We start from the raw sequence: 20,564 nt of genomic DNA on the forward strand, positions 1-20,564 counted from the left end.
ATACTACATTACCCAGAAGGCTTAGCGCTGTAGACAGGAACAGGAAGTAGGTCTGAGCCACGCTGGAGGATGACAATAAAGAGTTAATAATAATAATAATGGATGAGATTTATAATATATATATTTTCACACATTGTTGTTTCTATTTTGTCTACACAACAAACAAACATAAGTTTTAGTGAATTTCATTGGCAAAAAACGCTGATTGGCCAAAATGTGCAGGGAATGCTGGTTAGGAATAACAAAATGTTAATAACATAAAAACTATAATTGAAAAAAAAAATAAATGTCAGCACAAACGTAACACAAATGTTTGGGACAAGTTTGGGGACACTTTGATAATGGTGGAGGCGGGTTATTAATAATGACACGTTAAATACTTAGACTTAGACTTCATGTTATTGTTATCAAATTTGAACTTTACAGTACAGATAAGAACACAATTTTGTTGCATTAGCTCGTTGTAGTGCAGGATAAAAAAGCAATAAGGTGCAGATATAAATAAATAGATTACTGTACAGATAAATATATTGCACTTTTGCATATGCATCCACGTTCATGGATGTATGTTATATGGTCTTTATATTGCAGTGTGTTAATCAGTGTTTTGGGGGGAATTGAGGGGATTATTTTGATGCGTTCAAGAGTCTTATGGCCTGAGGGAAGAAGCTGTTACAGAACCTGAAGGTTCTGCTACGGAGGCTGCAGAACCTCTTTCTAGAGTCCAGCAGTGAAAACAGTCCTTGGTGGGGGTGGGAGGAGTCTCTGCAGATTTTCTGAGCCCTGGTGAGCCAGCGGCTTTTTGCGATTTCCTGTATAGGATACCATAAAAACAATAATCGTAACATTAACACTAGGGATGTCCGATAATATCGGACTGCCGATAAATGCTTTAAAATGTAATATCATAAATTATCGGTATCGGTTTCTTAATTATCGGTATCGGTTTCTAAAAGTAAAATGTATGACGTTTTAAAACGCCGCTGTGTACACGGACGTAGGGAGAGGTACAGGGTGCCAATAAACCTTAAAGGCATTTCCTTTGCGTGCGTGCCATCCGAGTCACATAATATCTACAGCTGTTCTCATCACGAATTAATGCAAGGCATACTTGGTCAACAACCATACAGGTCACACTGAGGGTGGCTGTATAAACAAGTTTAACACTGTTACAAATATGCGCCACACTGTGAACCCACACCAAACAAGAATGACAAACACATTTCGGGAGAACATCCGCACCGTAACACAACATGTAAACACAACAGCACAAATACCCAGAATCCCTTGCAGTACTAACTCTTCCGGGATGCTACAATATAAACCCCCCCGCTACCCCCTACCCCCATCCACCCCAACCCCGCCCACCTCAACCTCCTCATAGTCTCTCTCAGGGAGAGCATGTCCCAAATTCCAAGCTGCTGTTTGGATAGATAGATAGATAGATAGATAGATAGATAGATAGATAGATAGATAGATAGATAGTACTTTATTGATTCCTTCAGGAGAGTTCCCTCAGGAAAATTAAAATTCCAGCAGCAGTGTACAGAATTGAGATGGAATTTAAAAAATAAAAAATAAATAATGGGGGTATAAATGGAAACAGAATAGAAAAATATTACAATAAGAATAAAAATAAAAAGCAACAATGAGAATACAAATATATCTGTAAAATAAGAATATAAGAAGAGAAACTAGGCAGTAGTGACCATGTTATGAAAAAGTATTGCACTGTTGTTGTTTTGAGGCATGTTAAAAAAAATAATGCACTTTGTGACTTCAATAATAAATATGGCAGTGCCATGTTGGCATTTTTTTTCCATAACTTGAGTTGATTTATTTTGGAAAACCTTGTTACCTTGTTTAATGCACCCAGCGGGGCATCACAACACAATTAGGCATAATAATGTGTTAATTCCACGACTGTATATATCGGTATCGGTTGATATCGGAATCGGTAATTAAGAGTTGGACAATATCGGAATATCGGATATCGGTAAAAAAGCCATTATCGAACATCTCTAATTAATACTGTAATAGTTAAACAAAAAATGTTGCAGCACACACGAATCGGACAAGTTTGGGGAGATTTTGACCAGGTGGGGGCGCTAGATGACGTCACTAGTCAGAAAATGTATTTTAGAATAACTCAAACAATAACGACACAAACAAAAAATGTTACCGTATCACAAACGAATTACAGTGTTATTTTAATATATGCAGCTATAATGGGGGCTAACTTCACACAGGTGTGTATATATGAGTATATACTGTATATATTTTTTAGTAATTGGTGTATTTTATTTTAAAAAAAGGGTTAACGGCCTGGGGGCAGCGACATCTGGCGTCTGCCTGACTACGAGCGTCCTCGGGGCTGGCCCGGAAGGTAGCAGGTGACCCCAGCTCGCCTCACCTTGCCTGGGGAGAGATACAGGCGGGCAGGGAGAGGGTGTGGTGTGGAGGAGCCCTCTTAATCATCCTTGTCGAGGAAGAGGACAGGAAACACACAATCGTGTTAGTGTCAGCGAGGTGGACAAATGGGAGGGGGGACTGTAAACAGGAAGTGAGAGCAGGTTGCGTGACCAGGCGTCACAAATCATGGTGACATCCACACTCCATTACGTGGTGTTGCTGTGAGCCTCTGCTTTGGCAACACAAACACACACGCTCATCACTCGCCATGAGGTGGACACACAAAGGTTCATGTCATGGCCAAGGTTGGCTAACCCCCTCCCCGCACACCAACCCCAAAACTAAGCCGTGATCTGCATTTCATTAAATCCAGCATGTTTCCTGGAGGTGGGCTCCTGAGTCCTCCTAAGCTTTACTCGCTGACAAATCCTCATTTTGACGAAAAGGACTCCTCAGATCGGGGGTCGGCAACCCACGGCTCTTTAGCGCCGGCCGAGTGGCTCTCTGGAGCGTTTTCAAAAATAAAAGTTTGGTGGAAAAAGATGAGGGAAAAAATATATTTTTTGTTTTAATATGGTTTCTGTAGGAGGACAAACATGACACAAACATTCCTAATTGTTAGAAATCACACTGTTGATTTTAAACATGCTTCATTGATTAGAGACTATTTGGCAAGCGCCGTTTTGTCCTACTAATTTTGGCGGTCCTTGAACTCACCAAAGTTTGTTTACATGTGTGTACAGCTCTGGTAATGGGTACATTCGCACCCACCTGCACAAATGTACTTCAAAATGTAACAATCAAAATAAATATGACTTTTTTTTGTTTACTACTAATGCGTATATAATATGCATTAGTTTGACCATTTAAAATCAACGATAATAAAAAGGAGATACTTGGAAATAGCATAAAAATGCCCCAAAAACTTGGAAAAACGCGATTCATAGCGTTACTTTTTGGTGTAACCATCATGAGCGTTCTGTTCAGGTATATTTATTTTATATTTTGATAAATCATATTTATCTATTACTAAATTTAAATAGGTATTGATCAATCTTTAAGCTGTGTGTATTTGATTTCAGTTTGCTTTTGACATCTTATTTAGAATTGTAGTTGAAACTTTTACAACCTTGTGTTGTGCTCATGATGCCGTAACCAAACGAGATTTCATTTAATGATCTTAATTTGAATATTTAATCCCTTTTTTACATTTAGTATATTTAAATATTCATTTATAAACATTGAATAAATTTCAAATATCAATAAAATGCAATTGCCTTCATCTTATAGGGTAATGTTTAGTTACACCAAGTCATGAGCGTAACAATAAGCTTCATCACTTTGACTTGTAATATCTCAAATTCTGGTGGTGTTTTATGCTTTTTTATTTTTGGAACATGTACTATACATATAATACAATAATGTAATAACTATACATATAATACAATAAAGTCCCATATAAAATTATGTTCCTAGCAATACTTTAATTTTGCCTTTGAAAGTAACAGTCCAATGTCCATTTGTGGAGCTGTACACATTTGCAACTTTCTCCGACTTTCTAAGGCGTGTTTTATGCCGCCCCTTTTTCGTCTCATTTTAATATTTCAAAATGCCTCGTTTGTAGGTATATTTGAGCTCATTTAATTTCCTTTAGGTCCCCTTAATTAAATTTATATTTGCATGTCTCATGACACATTATCTGCATGTAATATTGGCTGCATTTCTGATAGTTGTTAGTGTGCCATGTTGTTCCAGACCACAGCAAACGTTACCCAGCTTGCAAAGATTGTAATAAATCCATTAGACGAAGACAGCCTGCCGTTTCCTTTAACTTGGACACACACAGCTATACCTTTGGCCATTCTAAGCCAGTCATTTCCAGGAGTTATTTCACTCTCTGAGAAGCCTCCATTTTACTAATGATTTTGAATGTTGGAAAAATGTGTAGAATAAATATTACATTTCAACATTTCTGTCAACAAAGCTTTGTGTCAGCCTGCGACACATAGTCATTTTGATAGTACCGTATTTTTCGGACTATAAGTCACAGTTTTTTTCATAGTTTGGCCGGAGGTGCGACTTATACTCAGGAGCGACTTATGTGTGAAATTATTAACACATTACCGTAAAATATCAAATAATATTATTTAGCTCATTCACGTAAGAGACTAGACGTATAAGATTTCATGGGATTTAGCGATTAGGAGTGACAGATTGTTTGGTAAACGTATAGCATGTTCTATATGTTATAGTTATTGCTGGTCGCTTTGAGAGTACGTCTCCTTTGCTTAAATTTCCCTTTTTTGCCAGGAACTCCAGTTTTTGTCCTTCTTTCGCGGCCTCTTCCTGATTTTGTACTGTTTAGATTTTTTTTTTTTGCATCTATTTATTATTTTTATTATTTATAATTTTGTGTTTTATTTATATATATATATATATATATATATATATATATATATATATATATATATATATATATGTATTACTTTTGATTTTTTTGATTTTATACAGCTATACGCTTTTAACATCAACATCATGCTGGGTTAGCATATTTGCTGAATAAAAACAAACTTATCAAATTTAACGATCCAGTGTCTGACAGAGCTCTCGACTGTGTTTTCAGATGTGTAGCGAAGCCTGCTTTTTTTTCTCCTTTTTTTTAAACTGTGCTAATTCTGTGCCAAAAGCAGCAAGTTCATATATGTGTTTATTATGGAGTGTTCATAAAAAGGCTCTAATGACAAATCATGTTTTACTGTTAGATGAGCATTATAAAAGTCACCTATCTGACAGAGAATACTGCAAGATACTCCAACCTTCTGTTAATATGTCGCCCCCTGTTGGTTTGCAGTTTGGCTTGTACATAATGCACCTTTTTACTTTGGTGTGTGTAGATCCGGCGTAGGAGGCCAACACCCGCCACACTTTTCAGAGTAGCAGACCAGTCGTCACCTGAGGATGACCAGTCCAGCCATCAGGTAAAGGTGAAGTCAGCACTTTATTATTATTGTTAAGGTTATTATTATAATTATCATTACTGCGTATTCATGTTGTCACCCCAAATCTTTGAAGACCGCTTTTACAATTATATCTATACTGCTATGATCGGCGTTTCCCGTGCATTAATCGATTGGTTTTCGCCCTCGCTCATAAACACGTTATGATGGGACTGTCTGTTATTGCAGCTCGTCCTTACAACTCCTTACAGTAGATGGCATCGTAACCCTGCTTCTTAACACTGCTCATACACACCTAGTCTGCCAGAGCATAAGAAGATATAGCAGGAAGGACCAATGTTGCCAACTTAGCGAGTATTTTTTAATTAATAACTTCAATAGAATAAAATAAAAAAAATTATATAAAAAAATAATGAATTGTATACTTAATACAGTAATAATACTAAACATGTTGAAATACAGCTTAAATACTGTATACGGATAAAAGTCATATGTATTATTAATATACTGTAACATGAAATTAAACATCGGAAAAAATATTTTTAAAATATTTAACTTGAAAAATATCGAAACAATGTTATTTATAGAATTAAATAATTCAGTATAATATTTTGTCACAATAAAAATCATTTTTAATGATAAAAATTATACCAAAGTAATATTAAAATATATAATAGTAATTGTAAAACAATCAAAATACTACTCCTATATTGGGACAAAAGTCATATTTGTTGATAATATATCATGTAATGAAATATTTAAAATGTTCTCTTTAATATAAAAAATCTGAAAACATAATGTTTTTTCTTGAATTGATTAATTCAATATAAGATTTTAATAAAATAAAATAAAAATTATAATGGAACATGACAATAATACTTAGTCCAGTAATATTAATAAAATAAAACAAAGTACCGTATTTTCCGCACTATAAGGCGCACCTAAAAACCTCAAATTTTCTCAAAAGCTGACAGTGCGCTTTATAATCCGGTGAGCCTTATATATGGACCAATATTGAGCCACAACAGGTCTCGCAACTACGGGATGCATAACGTAACCCCAGCCTCTACTGTAGCGTCTAATCTATGCGCCTTATAATGCGGTGCGCCTTTTATATGAACAAAGTTTTAAAATAGGCCATTCATTGAAGGTGCGCCTTATAGTGCGGAAAATACGGTAATAGTAAAAAGCCAAAATACTACTCTTCAACTGTATTTGATAAAAGTCCTATTAATAATTGATCATGGAATGAGCATTTCTCTTTAATTTACCTCATTTCTATAGCTTAATTTTTATGATGTTTTATTGATTATTTACAGGTGCACTTTCCTAAGGGACAAAATAGATAATTTCAAGGTTTAGGGAGTCACTGCAGTCAATTTGCTGATTAGGGTTGATAATAGTATTTTACAAACAATAATTGTTTGTAAAAGCGACCTAGAATGCCTTATTTATTTAGGAAGTTGTGGCGAGTATTCACACCCTTCTAGATTCAGACAAATCTAGTGGTTTTTTTCTGGTTTTTTGGAGACTAACATGAAAGCAATCCCCACTCCCACATTCTAAAAGCACTCACAGGTATCGAACATCTTGCTTGTGATGGGAAAAAAAGAAGTTAATTTGTATTTCTAAACTTTTTTCTTTTCTTTTCATGTCTTTTGCTGAATTTTTGCTTCCCGCAGCATCCATTAAAATGACACGCACATGCGTCATGGCCAACGACGCCAATTCTACAATAGACAATGACCAATAGATTGCACTCCTGTGGGGAAACACTGCAGATTGTGTTTTGCAACGTGACCCCATTCGCCCAATTGTTGCAGATTGTAGCTTGAATTGACATCTTATATATTTTGAATACAAATCACATGGTGCACAAACTGCACGCTTTCAATGTGTCCTTGTCTTGGCAGTGGGTCGTCGGGGAGAACGGAGTCCTGAAACCAAAGCGTGTCAATCCGAATGTGTACCAGCCCCCGTCACTCAAAGGTAAGTGCAGGCGTGCTTGTGTGTGTGTCTTTTTTTGTGTCATCTTCCTTGTGTTATTTTTGTACTCCTTTTTGTGTTGTTTTACCGTGCTTCACAAGGCAAACAAAAAAGATAGCTATCATGATGACATTACGCGCACTGTATTGTTTTTTTTTCTCCTTTTTTTAGTGTCAACTTGAGAGCAGGTTGTGTGTATTTGTGTGACAGAAAGGGGAGATTAGAGTGGGACAGCTGTGAGACGCTGAGTGTGAGTCTGGATCATCCTGGATTACAGTCAGTTGTGTGTACAGCTGTGTGCAACACACACACACACACACACACACACACACACACACACACACACACACACACACACAGAAATGCATACAATTAACGCAAAGACTCTGTGTTTTCTTCTGCGTGATGCTTGCTGCGTGTGGACTGATGTTCTATCAGGACAAGATGCCTCACACCTGCATTAGATGACATGTCCTGTGAGATTGCGTAAGCAGCCCTCCACGGGTATAGGTGACCTGACACAGTGTGCGTCTCAACGTGTGAATGTGAAGAGGAGGATGGAGGGTGGGGGCGAGGCGACCCTGTGCGAGTGACACGAGAGGTTGAGGTGTGATTACCGTCATTACTGGAAGAGATGATTGCACAGTGTGAAAACTGAAAACCAGTAGCGCAAAAAGGTGCGATTGATCGCAAAAAATGATTGCATTAATCTCGTGTAACGCATTATATTTTTCCGCTGTCGTTTAAAAATGTCAACAAGCTTGCTTGCCTAAGCCGGGGGTCAGCAACCTGCGGCTCTTTAGTGCCGCCCTAGTGGCTCCCTGGAGCTTTTTCAAAGATGTGTGAAAATGGAAAACGTATGGTTTCTGTAAGGGGACAAACATGACACAACCTTCCTAATTGTTAGAAATCCCACTGTTTATATTAAACATCCCTCACTGGTGAGAGTATTTGGCGAGCGTCGTTTAGTCAGCGATCCTTGAACTCATCGTAGTTTGTTTACATGTACAACTTTCTCTGATGCTGCCACAGAAAGACGTGTTTTATGCCACTCCATATTTGTCTCATTTTGTCCACCAAACTTTTTGTTCTGTGCGGGAATGCACAAAGGTGAGCTTAGTTGATGTTAATAGACTTAAACTTAGACGAACTTTATTGATCGACAAGGGAAATTGTACCACACATAAAGTACCGGTAGACTAAAAATGTACCATAGTAGCAATATAAAATATAACATATATGCAATAGATACATATTATATATACAGTATATAATATATAGTGATATATTACATTATATTATATTTTTATATAATATACATATACAATATATAACAAATCCCAATTACCATGTACAGTATTACAGTATATGTAAAAGCTGCAGCAAAAAAAGGGCAGCATAAAATAGAGAGTAGATCCAGAAGAAAATATACATTATAAACATATATATATATATATATATATATATATATATATATATATATATATATATATATATATATATATATATATATATATATATATATATTGACTTGTTGGAGTGTTAATCAGGCATATTTGGTCACTGCATGACAGCAAGCTAATTGATGCTAACATGCTTTTTAGGCTAGTTGTATGTACATATTGCATCATTATGCCTCGTTTGTAGGTATATTTGAGCTCATTTAATTTCCTTTACTTATGTCCTATGTGTATTTAATTTATATTTGCATGTCTCATGACAAATTATCTGCATGTAATATTGGCTGCATTTCAGATAGTTGTTAGTGTGCCATGTTGTTCCAGACCACAGCAAACGTTACCCAGCTCGCAAAGATTGTAATAAATTCATCAGAAGAAGACAACCTGCCGTTTCTTTAAACTTGGACACACACATCTATACTTTTGGCCATTCTAAACCAGTCATTTCCAGGAGTTATTTCACCCTCTGAGAAACCTCCATTTTACTAATGATTTCCAATGTTGCAAAAATGTGTAGAATAAAAATTAAAATACAACATTTCTGTCAACGAAGATTTGCATCAGCCTTTGATTGTAGTCTAATATAACTAATATAGACACTTACATCATGTGCTGTCTTCATTATAACACTTATATAAGGCTTTTAATTTTTTGTGGCTCAAAACAGATTTTTTATTTTTTTAATTTTTGGTCCAATATGGGTTTTTCAACGTTTTGGGTTGCCGACCCCTGGCCTAAGCAAAGAAGGGTAAATGCAGATGTGAATCCAAGTTCTGCATTGTGCTGTTGATATGATCGATACTAGTGATTAACTCCATATTGTATTTTCGCAAACTAGTTTGTTTTTTTTGTTTAAAAATCGAGGGAACAAGTCCCTGGTAGATATTTTAATAGTAGATAGATGTATTTAATCTTTTGCATTTTGACCTTATATTGCTTAAACCAGTGATTCTCAAACTGTGGTACGTGTACCACTAGCCGCGCCTAAGTGTCAAAGTCAAGGACCGCGGGCCAGGTCCGGCTCGCGAATGAATTATCTATGGCCCCCGGGATGATGTTTGATTAGTATTAAAACCGGCCCGCAGGCCACAGCCGCCTGCTGCTGTTTTGCACACACCAATACTCCATCAGTGTTTGCGCTAGGAATTTTCAAAATGGGGCCCCAAGGACCCTATCAAGTCATAAAAATGGGGTCCCGCAGTAAATTTTTGGGGTCCCACTTTTTTGTAACCGTTTTGACAACAAATGATAAGTGTATGCATTATCCTGTTATATCTCACATTCTATATTGTGTTTTGGAAAAAGGTTGTCATAAACGTTACTTAATTCATTAAAAAAAAATTATACAAAATAAAACACATGTTTATGCATATGTAAATGTATTCAGATATAAACATTCATTCACTTTCTTCTTTCCTTCATGGATCTAAACTTGACCTTTGCCGGTATTTTTTTCTATATTTTTATCGTAATATTTTCACAATGTGTTTGTTTTATATTTGGCCAAAGTAAGACAAAGAAAACAATCTGAAGTTGTCTTTATTTTTTACTTTTAATGCCATGATATTAATAGTCCGGCCCGCGTGTGCACAGATTTTCCTCCACGCGGCCTCTGAGCTAAAATGAGTTTGACACACTAGCGGTATGCCAAAGAATCACTTGATTAAAGTACAGTGTTTTATTTTCCTATATTTGATATAGTGTACGGTTGCAGTGGCCAAAAATATTCAATAGACCTGTTTAATAAAACATCTGCCTTGTTTTTTATTGAATACTTGATAGAGATGTCCGATATTATCGGCCGATAAATGCTTTAAAAATATAATATCGGAAATTATCGGTATCGGTTTCAAAAACTAAAATGTATGACTTTTTAAAATGCCGCTGTACGGAGTGGTAAACGAACGTAGGTAGAAGTACAGAGCAGTTGCGTCTCCCAGTCATACTTGCCAACCCTCCCGATTTTCCCGGGAGACTCTCGAATTTCAGTGCCCCTCCCGAAAATCTCCCGGGGCAACCATTCTCCCGAATTTCTCCCGATTTCCACCCAGACAACAATATTGGGGTCATGCCTTAAAGGCACTGCCTTTGCGTGCCGGCCCAATCACATAATATCTACGGCTTTTCACATAAGTGAAAGCAAGGCATACTTGGTCAACAGCCATACAGGTCACACTGAGGGTGGCCGTTTAAACAACTTTAACACTGTTACAAATATGCGCCACACTGTGAACCCACACCAAACAAGAATGACAAACACATTTCGGGAGAACATCCGCACCGTAACACAACATAAACACAACAGAACAAATACCCAGAACCCCTTGCAGCACTAACTCTTCCGGGACGCTACAACATACACCCCCCTAACCCCCTAACCCCCCACCTCAACCTCGCCCACCTCAACCTCCTCATGCTCTCTCAGGGAGAGCATGTCCCAAATTCCAAGCTTCTGTTTTGAGGCATGTTAAAAAAAAAGAATGCACTTTGTGACTTCAATAATAAATATGGCAGTGCCATGTTGGCATTTTTTCCATAACTTGAGTTGATTTATTTTGGAAAACCTTGTTACATTGTTTAATGCATCCAGCGGGGCATCACAATAAAATTAGGCATAATAATGTGTTAATTCCACGACTGTATATATCGGTATCGGTTGATATCGGAATCGGTAATTAAGAGTTGGACAATATCGGAATATCGGATATCGGCAAAAAAGCCACTATCGGACATCTCTAATACTTGATCCTACTATACTACTAATGTTGGTCACTATGGTGGTAGTTGGAGAGCCTAGTGTTTTCTGAAGTGGTACTTGGTGAAAAAAGTTTGAGAACCACTGGCTTAAACAGTTGTATGAAGTAAAAGAGAATAATAAAATAGTTTAAATATTTAGTTGGTATTGTTACAATGCTTTCATGTGTTTTCTGCTGAGTATAAGTGTGATTGAAAATTAAAAAGCTTAATCATTTATATGATCCTAAATATTTTAAAGTATTGGTATCAGTATTATAATGGAACATACTGCCCCTGTAACTACATCAATACCCAAACATGTAGTCTGACCCACAACTGGTTCACTTTTCAAAAAGAGGGTGAATGTATGGTTCCTTTTTTTTTTTAGATCATATAGCGCTCACACTACAGTTAATGCATGTGATGGTATCAGCTGATCTCACTTACGGATGATCGGTATCAGTATTAATCGGAATTGGCAGCTTAGAACCCTGATCAGAACACCCTTAGATGTCACTGTGGATAATGAGCCTTTTGAGGTGAACTGTAAACTGCACATTAGAGATGACTTTTCACCACAGCACACTGTAATGCATGAGCACCTAAAAAGGCATCAAGGGCCGTTCTCCAGCATGACTGAAGCAGGTTTTTCTGTAACCTGGACCAAAGAAAGTGTGTTTATAGTTTCTACATGCAAGAAAACTGTTTGGGGAATTCATTCGTAAAATGAGAAACAGGCATATGCAAAAATCTATGAATTCAGGAAAATAATTGATTGAAGAAACAACAGTTTGGTGCAGCCCTACATAATTGTGTACATCATTATTTTTTTGTTACTTGCAGTTTTATTGCAGAATTGTTCAGAACGTGCACTTCATACACTACCAGCAAATAAATGTCAAATATTGAAAAATGGTTGTGCGTGGTATTCTGAGAATAAAATGACATTTGTGTCAAAATAGAAGCAAGTTATGTATAAATAATAGTGAAGTTCATTTAAGTTACGCAAGTAAGTAAATAACTGATTAATTAAATTACAGAAATTTGATCAATCTGATGTAAAAAAAATAATGTTTGACAGCACTAATAATAACACAAAGCTTGGTCTTTCGACATTTATACAGTTTTTTTTTTCTTTCAAAATAAAATAAATATAAAAAATATCAAGTACCATCCTTTTGTTTGTTAGTATATGTCAGTGTCATTGAGTAGGCCTGTACTTAAAAAAATATCAATACAATAAATAATGATAAAAATTACTATAATACAAAATTAATAGCATTATTATTCATCATAAATAGATTATATTATGATTAATAATAAGGGACAAGCGGTAGTGAATGAATGGATGGATGGAATAATATTATTATTATCAATATTGGTATTATGTTCAATTGTTAAAAAATACAAATGAAATACCGCAGTCATTTCAAAACAAATGTACTCCCCCACAGGAAAACATGTACATAGAAAACAATCTGTAACAGGGTCAAACTGTGGCCGTCATAAAACTTTATAAGTGTACAGGCAGCGTTTTTAAATCCATTTTGACATTCTTAGTTGTCATACAAGTGTAAAATGAAGTTAACCACTGGTAATAATCCATCTTAAAAAAAAAAAACATTCCTTACTTTAATAAATAAATAAAAAGTATAGATGTACTGCTGGGTTGTCGCCCTCTAAGGGCCTCCTTCCTCCTCTCCTTGGGTCTCAACACAGCTCCATCCACCTGGAGTCGCACCACAAGTCTCATGTTTTCGTTTTATTGTGTAAAGACTCCGGCTGTCAAACGATTTCAATATTTAATCACCATTAATCGCATTGTCTGTAGTTAATTCATATTTAATCACGATTAATTGTAGATATATGTATTTTTTTTAAATCTTTTAGTAAGTGTAATTCAGGCAGATCATTTTCAAGTTTTAATACTATCAAGATCAGATGTGAAAATGAAAAATAAATTTAACTGTAAAAAAATGAGATTGCAGAAGTTCAAGCAGAAGTTCAGGGGGAAAATTGAAATAATTAATTTATCCTAAGATAATTACCGGAGTGAATCATAATTATATTCAACCTAAAAAGAAAATGTGTGCACTTATTTTTATTTCGAAAACACTGATGCATTTTTCAAAACTAGATTTTTCAGTTTCAAAGTAGATTTTTTTTTTTCAGGTACAAAACTTTTGTCTCTAATTTAGCTGTTATCGAGTTAACTTTAACAGTTCAACTAAAAACACGTAAAAATGTAAATACTTTTTTGTTGATAGTGCATTACTGTAAAAACAACAACCGCAGATTTGACAATAAAAAAGTGGCAGCTCTTTTGCCAGATTTTTGGAGTAAAATGTAGTGTTTTTTACTGTCAATGGAAAAATTATACCATCAATGGTATAATTATGGGCAATGTTTTGTACCGTAAAATCAAAATACTTATTTTTTTCACAGTGTACTGTCAAAACAAATCAAGATTTTAAGGTAAAAGAAAAACCCTGGCAGAATTTCACTGTTCAATGTTTATTACAGTGAATAACTGTCAATGGAAAAACTGTTTGTTTGCTTTAAATTCTGCAAGTTATTTACAGCAAAATTTACAGTTGTTTTTTACAGTGTATCTACTTTTTAGTTCCCTCACTACATGATTGTGGGGGGTTCAAATGAAATTGTGAGGTATTTGAAGCCCTTTGAGACAATTGTGTTTATAAGCTATATAAACACAATTTGATTGATCAGAAACATCAAGTTATTTCAATGTCACAATTCTGTCTTTTTGTGGTCGTTCTTGTAGAACGAGTATGTGGCAAAATGAGTACTTTCAAAGCAAAAACAAGTGTTTTTTTTTATTCATGTGAAAAGATTTACTGGTTTGGACTTGAGCGAGTTGAAGCATGGTGAAAACATCAAAGCCTTCTTATCCCTCTGTCCTTGTGTTTGTGTGCCGTCCTCTCCCCGTGTGTGTGTGCGTGTGTGTGTGCGTGTGCAGCTGTGCAGAAGATGGCCGAGGCGCACATGCACAACCTCGGTGTCCACCCTCTAGAGGAGCCTTGTGAGGGCGAGGAGGATGAAGACCTCTGGCAGGGGGATGAGGGCGAGCACCGACCTCCCACCAAAGCTCCTGGTGAGGAGGAAGGTTCTCTTGGTTTAGATTGTCAACATGGACACACTCTTGTGTTCACTTTCTTTTTTTGTCTAGGAAGAATACGCCCAGTAAGTATTTCACACTACAAGATGTGAGTCACCGGGCCAACAGGGGACAGCGTAGCACTCCCACTTTCACTTCTACTACTACAGTTTACCAGTCAGTACCTCCGATTATCAACTAGGGGGCAACATACTACACACGCCAACTAGGGATGATGTTTGATAAGAAATTATCGAGTTCGAGCCCATTATCGAATCCTCTTATCGAACCGATTCCTTATCGATTCTCTTATCGAATTCAGATAGGTTGTTGTATATGGAAAAAAAACACAATATTTGGTTTAACAAAAGCTCACTTTTATTTTATAAGAAAAAAATAAAATAAATAAATAAATCTTGACTGTTACCCCCCTAAAAAACAAAAAACAAAAAAAAAACTATTGACTGTTGTTTCCCAAAGTATATTAAGTGGGATTTTTCAGAAAAACAAATATATACAGTAACACAAAAACAACCTGTCTCTGTGATCACTATAGGTGTATAAATAATAATATAGTGTTAAATAAAATCAGTCCCTTGGGCACAAAACTGAAAATAATACAGCTCTCCAAAAAGTGCACTTCTGCTGCTATTGGAACATACACACACTATGACACTAAGAACACCACAAAAATCGTTTTTCAATAAACACCTTAGTATCAAACTTTCCACCTTAATATTGAGTTACATAAACAAGTTAAACAGTTTACTTACAGACTTATATTTTCCAAGGCTTGTAAGAGCTAACACAACTTGTCTACTTCTCAATTGTCTCAACCCGGAAGTGCCCAAACTAATGACGCGTAGTATTTTCAAGGTGTCAGTAAGAGTCTACAATCAAATGGGCATAACATTGCAGGTCTCACAGGGCATTTCCTGTACCTGGGAAGGGATTCGTTCCCAGGGATTCGAATAAAGAACCAACTCTTTTTCTTTACTATAGTGGCCTCGATAACGGGAAACGGTTCTCAAAAAGGGATCCAAGTCCATGGAATCGGTTCTTTTCTTATGGAACAACCGGGAGAACCGATTTCGAACATCATCCCTAACGCCAACACAAATTCGCTTTGGAACGCGTTATATTTCAAATTCCAGGTCAGTAGGGGGCAGCATGCTTCAACATGCACGCTGACTAAATTCTCTATCAAAATATTAGCTAAATAGTAAATCAGAGCTCTCATTATTGATCAACTATCTGTCATACAAACAATATGTATGTATATATATACTGTATATGTATGTGTATGTATGTATTTATGTACAGTAGAGGCCAAAACTTTGGACACACCTTCTCATTCACAACACAACTGATGGTCCCAACCCCATCGATAAAGCAAGAAATTCCACGAATCAACCCTGATAAGGCACACCTGTGAAGTGAAAACTATTTCAGGTGACAACCTCTTGAAGCTCATCGAGAGAATGCCAAGAGTGTGCAAAGCAGTAATCAGAGCAAAGGGTGGCTATTTTAAAGAAACTAATGTCAGGCTTGATCAAAAGATAGGACTCAGATGCAGAGTAGGGATTAATTCGGCAGGCTTTTATTTTGAAAGCTTCCTTTCACCTGCAGAGTCGGGGCAATTAAATATAGGCTATAATTAAACTCGTTGGCGAAAAAGGTTCCAAAAAAAAAAGGAACAACTGAAAATCACTCCGAAAGGAGGAAAACACAAATACAATAACAAACTATACTTGGCCCCGTATATTCTATGAAATGTATTATAAACAAAAAAAGCTCCAACAGGAGGAAGAAACAATGGCTATGAAACTTCTACACTGTCTCTAATCTAATAAAGGTTAACAAAAAATGTCACTCCAAAAATTTAGGAAAATGAAGAACTGTAAGAAAAACTGAAAACTCACCACTTCGGCTGAAAAAACTAATGACACAAAATCGCTCTGCTGAGGAGGAGAAAAAGAAAACTCAAAATAGCAGCGAAGGAATTCAAGATGAAGGTATTCAAACACGAGACAAGGCAAGGCATGGACAGGTGGCTAGAGAGGCACGAATAAACGAGACAATCTGGCACAGAACAAAGGGAGGAGTGGACTTATAAGACACATGAGAGTAATGGGGAACAGGTGGAAACAATCAGAGGTCAGGGATGACGTCAGACTGATGACACAAAAGGAAGGGCAAGTGACCTGAAACGAGAGGAGTTACTTTTCAAACTAAAACATGCAATTCACAAGACAGAAGAAACCAAGACAAGACAAGACAACTAAAATGTAAAACATGTTTTCAGTTATTTCACCTTTTTTTATTAAGTACATAACTCCACATGTGTTCATTCATAGTTTTGATGCCTTCAGTGACAATCTACAATGTTGTAAATAGTCATGAAAATAAAGAAAACGTATTGAATGAGAAGGTGTGCTAAAACTTTTGGCCTGTACTGTATATATATATATATATATATATATATATATATATATATATATATATATATATATATATATGTATATGTATATAGGTAGGTAATTAGGTATGTAATAAAATTGCAAAATACCATGTCACATTATGAACCAGCCAGAAACTCTGTTGTTGAATTTCAAACCAACAGGGGGCAGCGTACACACGCATTAACAGTTAAATAAGGTGACCATAATATTTATATAAGGGAAAGGGTGCCGAATCCGATACTTTGTTGGCACCGACCGAATCCCGCTGGTCCTACCAGGCACCGATTCATGTAAAATCCAATGTTACGGTACCTGGGTTGCGCATGACGTCTCGTCATGTTGCTGACTTCGGAACTTCTACACTTGGCGATCACTCCAGCAGCACTGAGAGCGAACTCACCCAAACTACCTATACGTAATGTTGCAATTTTCAAAGCCAACAAAGAAACTGACTCAAATAAAAAAAGCTCCAACTTTAGTAAAATAAGGCTCCACGTTTTTAAATAAAAATGCACTATCTTGATGCTAATATTCATTAACTTTGCTATTGACACACTACTGATTAGGATTAGCGATTTTACATGTCAATTTTAACATCTCCAGATGTGGTAATAAAAACTACAACTAAGATCCACGTTACAATCAAACAGCTGCTGCATAAGAAGTACAATATTGTTAATTTTTTTAATGTTTTTATTTTATTTATTTTTACAAATGGCTTTGATGATAATGTAAATGAGGGGTTTCTAATCACTGCTATGTTGGAATTCTTATTAATATTGATACTGTTGTTATTATTCATTTTTGTTTGACTACTTTTGGATTGTTTTGTGTCATGTTTGTGTGTCTTCTCAATAGCTCTGTTGATTGGTATTCAGAATGCTTGGTTTTGGAATTGGAATTGTAGTATTATGGTATTGTGTATTATTTTGTTGGACTGGTTAATAAAAATAAAAAAAAATAAGTACAATATTTACAGTATTAACACTTTGTAGGGTGCAACAAAAGGCTAGACAGCAAAGACTGAAATGACTAAGCCAACACACCATTAACTTTACACTACTGCCATCTAACTGTTTTGAGGCTCAGAAATGTGAAAATAAAACAAGAAAGCAGTTACCATAAGCAAGAGATTTTATTGTCAAAAATTATTCATGTTCAATAACACAAAAAAGTACTGAGTATTTGTACCATTGAATACTGGTATTGATTCCCAGGTACCAAAAATGGGTACCTTGTCGGTTCAAATGTGTATAAAAGAATAAGATGTTATTATGTAGAATAACAGCTCCTGGTATCATGAGGTACAGTTGTAGCTACAATAACACAACATGATCACAACTAACTACTCCATCAAAAATAAACATTATTGTCATTTGTTGGGTGTTTTCACATGAATACAGCGTACATGGTGAGCAGTGTTGGGTTAGTTACTGAAAACCAGTAACTAGTTACAGTTACTAGTTACTTTATTTATAGGATCGGATCTTTGATCCAAGACACAACTTACATTTAACTAAAATGTTCTTTTCTTTGTGGTCGACAAAAGAAAAGTAGTGAGAATATCTCCATGTTAAGAAACTCCGCTTCGGGCTTCGCCATGTCAGTAAACACAGACACGCCCCCTCCCACGCACACACATACAGCGCGCGGCGCGCCTCTTCCTTGTCGCCTCTTCCGCAGCACTCCTATAAAACACACTCAGATGTTCTCAGTTTCTAGCCGATACTACATAAAAAATAACGCAGTAACGCATCATGTAGTAACGGTAACTGAGTTACTGAATATAAAAAATAACGCCGAAAGTAACGGCGTTACAGTACCTCTTCGTCCCAACACTGATGGTAAGTGTATTTGTTGAAATAAAAAATAAAAAGCTGTATAATGCAAGTGATTTTACTTTGTTTATTAACTTCCAAAGCAGCAGGGGGCAGTACCTGAATCCTGACATACTGTATCTGCTAGTATTCTGAGTCAAACGTTTTAATTCATTATGTTTATTGAAGTTCACAAGTACATTTACAAGCAAACGGGATTCCTGTTGTTTTTAAATATGATTAGTAAGCAGAAAAAGGGTGTATTCTTCCCTCAGGTTTGTGTGAGTGGTGGTGACCTGTAACCTTTATTATCCTTTATTTTATGTTTCCCAAATTTCCTCAAGACTAAACTCTTTGTTTTAATTTGCTGCGTATACTCATGACAATAATAAAACGTACTTTCTGCTTTATGACGCTCACACTTTTCCTCCTTCAGACCACCAGGAGGGCCAATCAGAAGCCACCTACGGCGCGAAGGAAACGGACAAGCTCGTCAACCAATCACAGGCGGGGGCGGGACAAGAGGCGGAAGAGGGCGGTGAAGAAAAGGATGCGTTCAAGGGACGGACGGAGGAGAAGGATAACTGAGAGAAAAGGAGGTTGTGTGGTATTTGATGAGAAAGTAACACAAAGGAGGAAAGAGGGTACCATGTTGTTATGACAGAGAAAGGAGAGTTTGTCCAGGTGAGGTCGGAGGTCGTCCCTAATGATGATGAGGTCGGGGGCTTTGACCTCACAATCATGCAAGGACAATTCCTTCTGCCGTCATGCCTCTTTCTGCACGCCGCAGCTAAAACGCTCCTTCAAATGTTTAAATCAAACCTTTTTAACTGTCCTCCAAGTGCAAAAGTAAAGAAACAAACTTTTGAAAGTAGTTCGACTTTGAAGGAGACTTTTTTTTTTCCAGAGAACTAGCGGAATTTCGAATGGTGGGTTTGCCTTTAGAAGTTCCAGTAAGGTATTTTCGAACAGGGTCCTCTTTCTCCTTATGTGCATTTGTCGCCATCTTGTGGCTGCGAGGCGTCATGACAATGGATAAGCTTCTGAGGGGCTAATTAAAACTTTCTATAAATGTTTTTATTAAATCCGTGCTTATCAGATGGTGAGTCTCTGGACAAAGAGAAATAACAAAACACGTAATAATTGTGTAAAATGAACAAACATAAGTGTGTACTTTTAAATACGATTGCTTAATCGCGCTTTAAGGAGCGAAGCTACCTCTCAAGTCCTCACTTCTTTTCACTTCCTTCTGTCTCAGCACTTTTGATCTGTTATCTTTTTTCGTTCTTTTCCAATCCAACATCTTTCGCCACCTAAACAAGCCGTTGCCGTGGTTACCATGTGACTGACAGCTCAACAAAATAAAACTATTTTGGCTCAAATTCAACTTTCCTAAGCATCCAAGAGCTGAAGGTTTAAATCTTTTTATTGTAAAAAAAGAACTATGAGCAGCTCATGTGTGTTTTAAATTTTACTGGATGTCCTTTTCCCTCTCCCGCTGGTTCTGATGTATAAACCAATCACTTATTATTTTTATTGTCCATTCACTTGTTTCTCAACGTGATTGTTTTGAAGTGACCTACTGAACAACGACAAAATAAAACACTTTTACCCTC

At 36.4% G+C, this 20,564-nt stretch overlaps 1 protein-coding gene across 2 annotated transcripts in view; it reads left to right on the forward strand.

Annotated features, from left to right (window-relative positions):
• Positions 1 to 20,564, forward strand: part of ppp1r1b (protein phosphatase 1, regulatory (inhibitor) subunit 1B) — a 56,214-nt gene extending 35,650 nt beyond the window's left edge. The window contains exons 6-9 of one of the 2 annotated variants that reach the window (XM_061981906.2): positions 5,307 to 5,396; positions 7,283 to 7,358; positions 14,532 to 14,666; positions 19,385 to 20,564. In XM_061981906.2, coding sequence (XP_061837890.1) covers positions 5,307 to 5,396; positions 7,283 to 7,358; positions 14,532 to 14,666; positions 19,385 to 19,536 — 453 coding nt within the window. In that variant the 3' untranslated portion in view covers positions 19,537 to 20,564. The remainder of the gene's footprint in view (positions 1 to 5,306; positions 5,397 to 7,282; positions 7,359 to 14,531; positions 14,667 to 19,384) is intronic. The other variant, XM_061981907.1, reaches the window with a different exon arrangement.

Source organism: Nerophis lumbriciformis, linkage group LG24 (genome assembly GCF_033978685.3).
Source record: "Nerophis lumbriciformis linkage group LG24, RoL_Nlum_v2.1, whole genome shotgun sequence".
Classification (NCBI taxonomy): Eukaryota; Metazoa; Chordata; class Actinopteri; order Syngnathiformes; family Syngnathidae; genus Nerophis; species Nerophis lumbriciformis.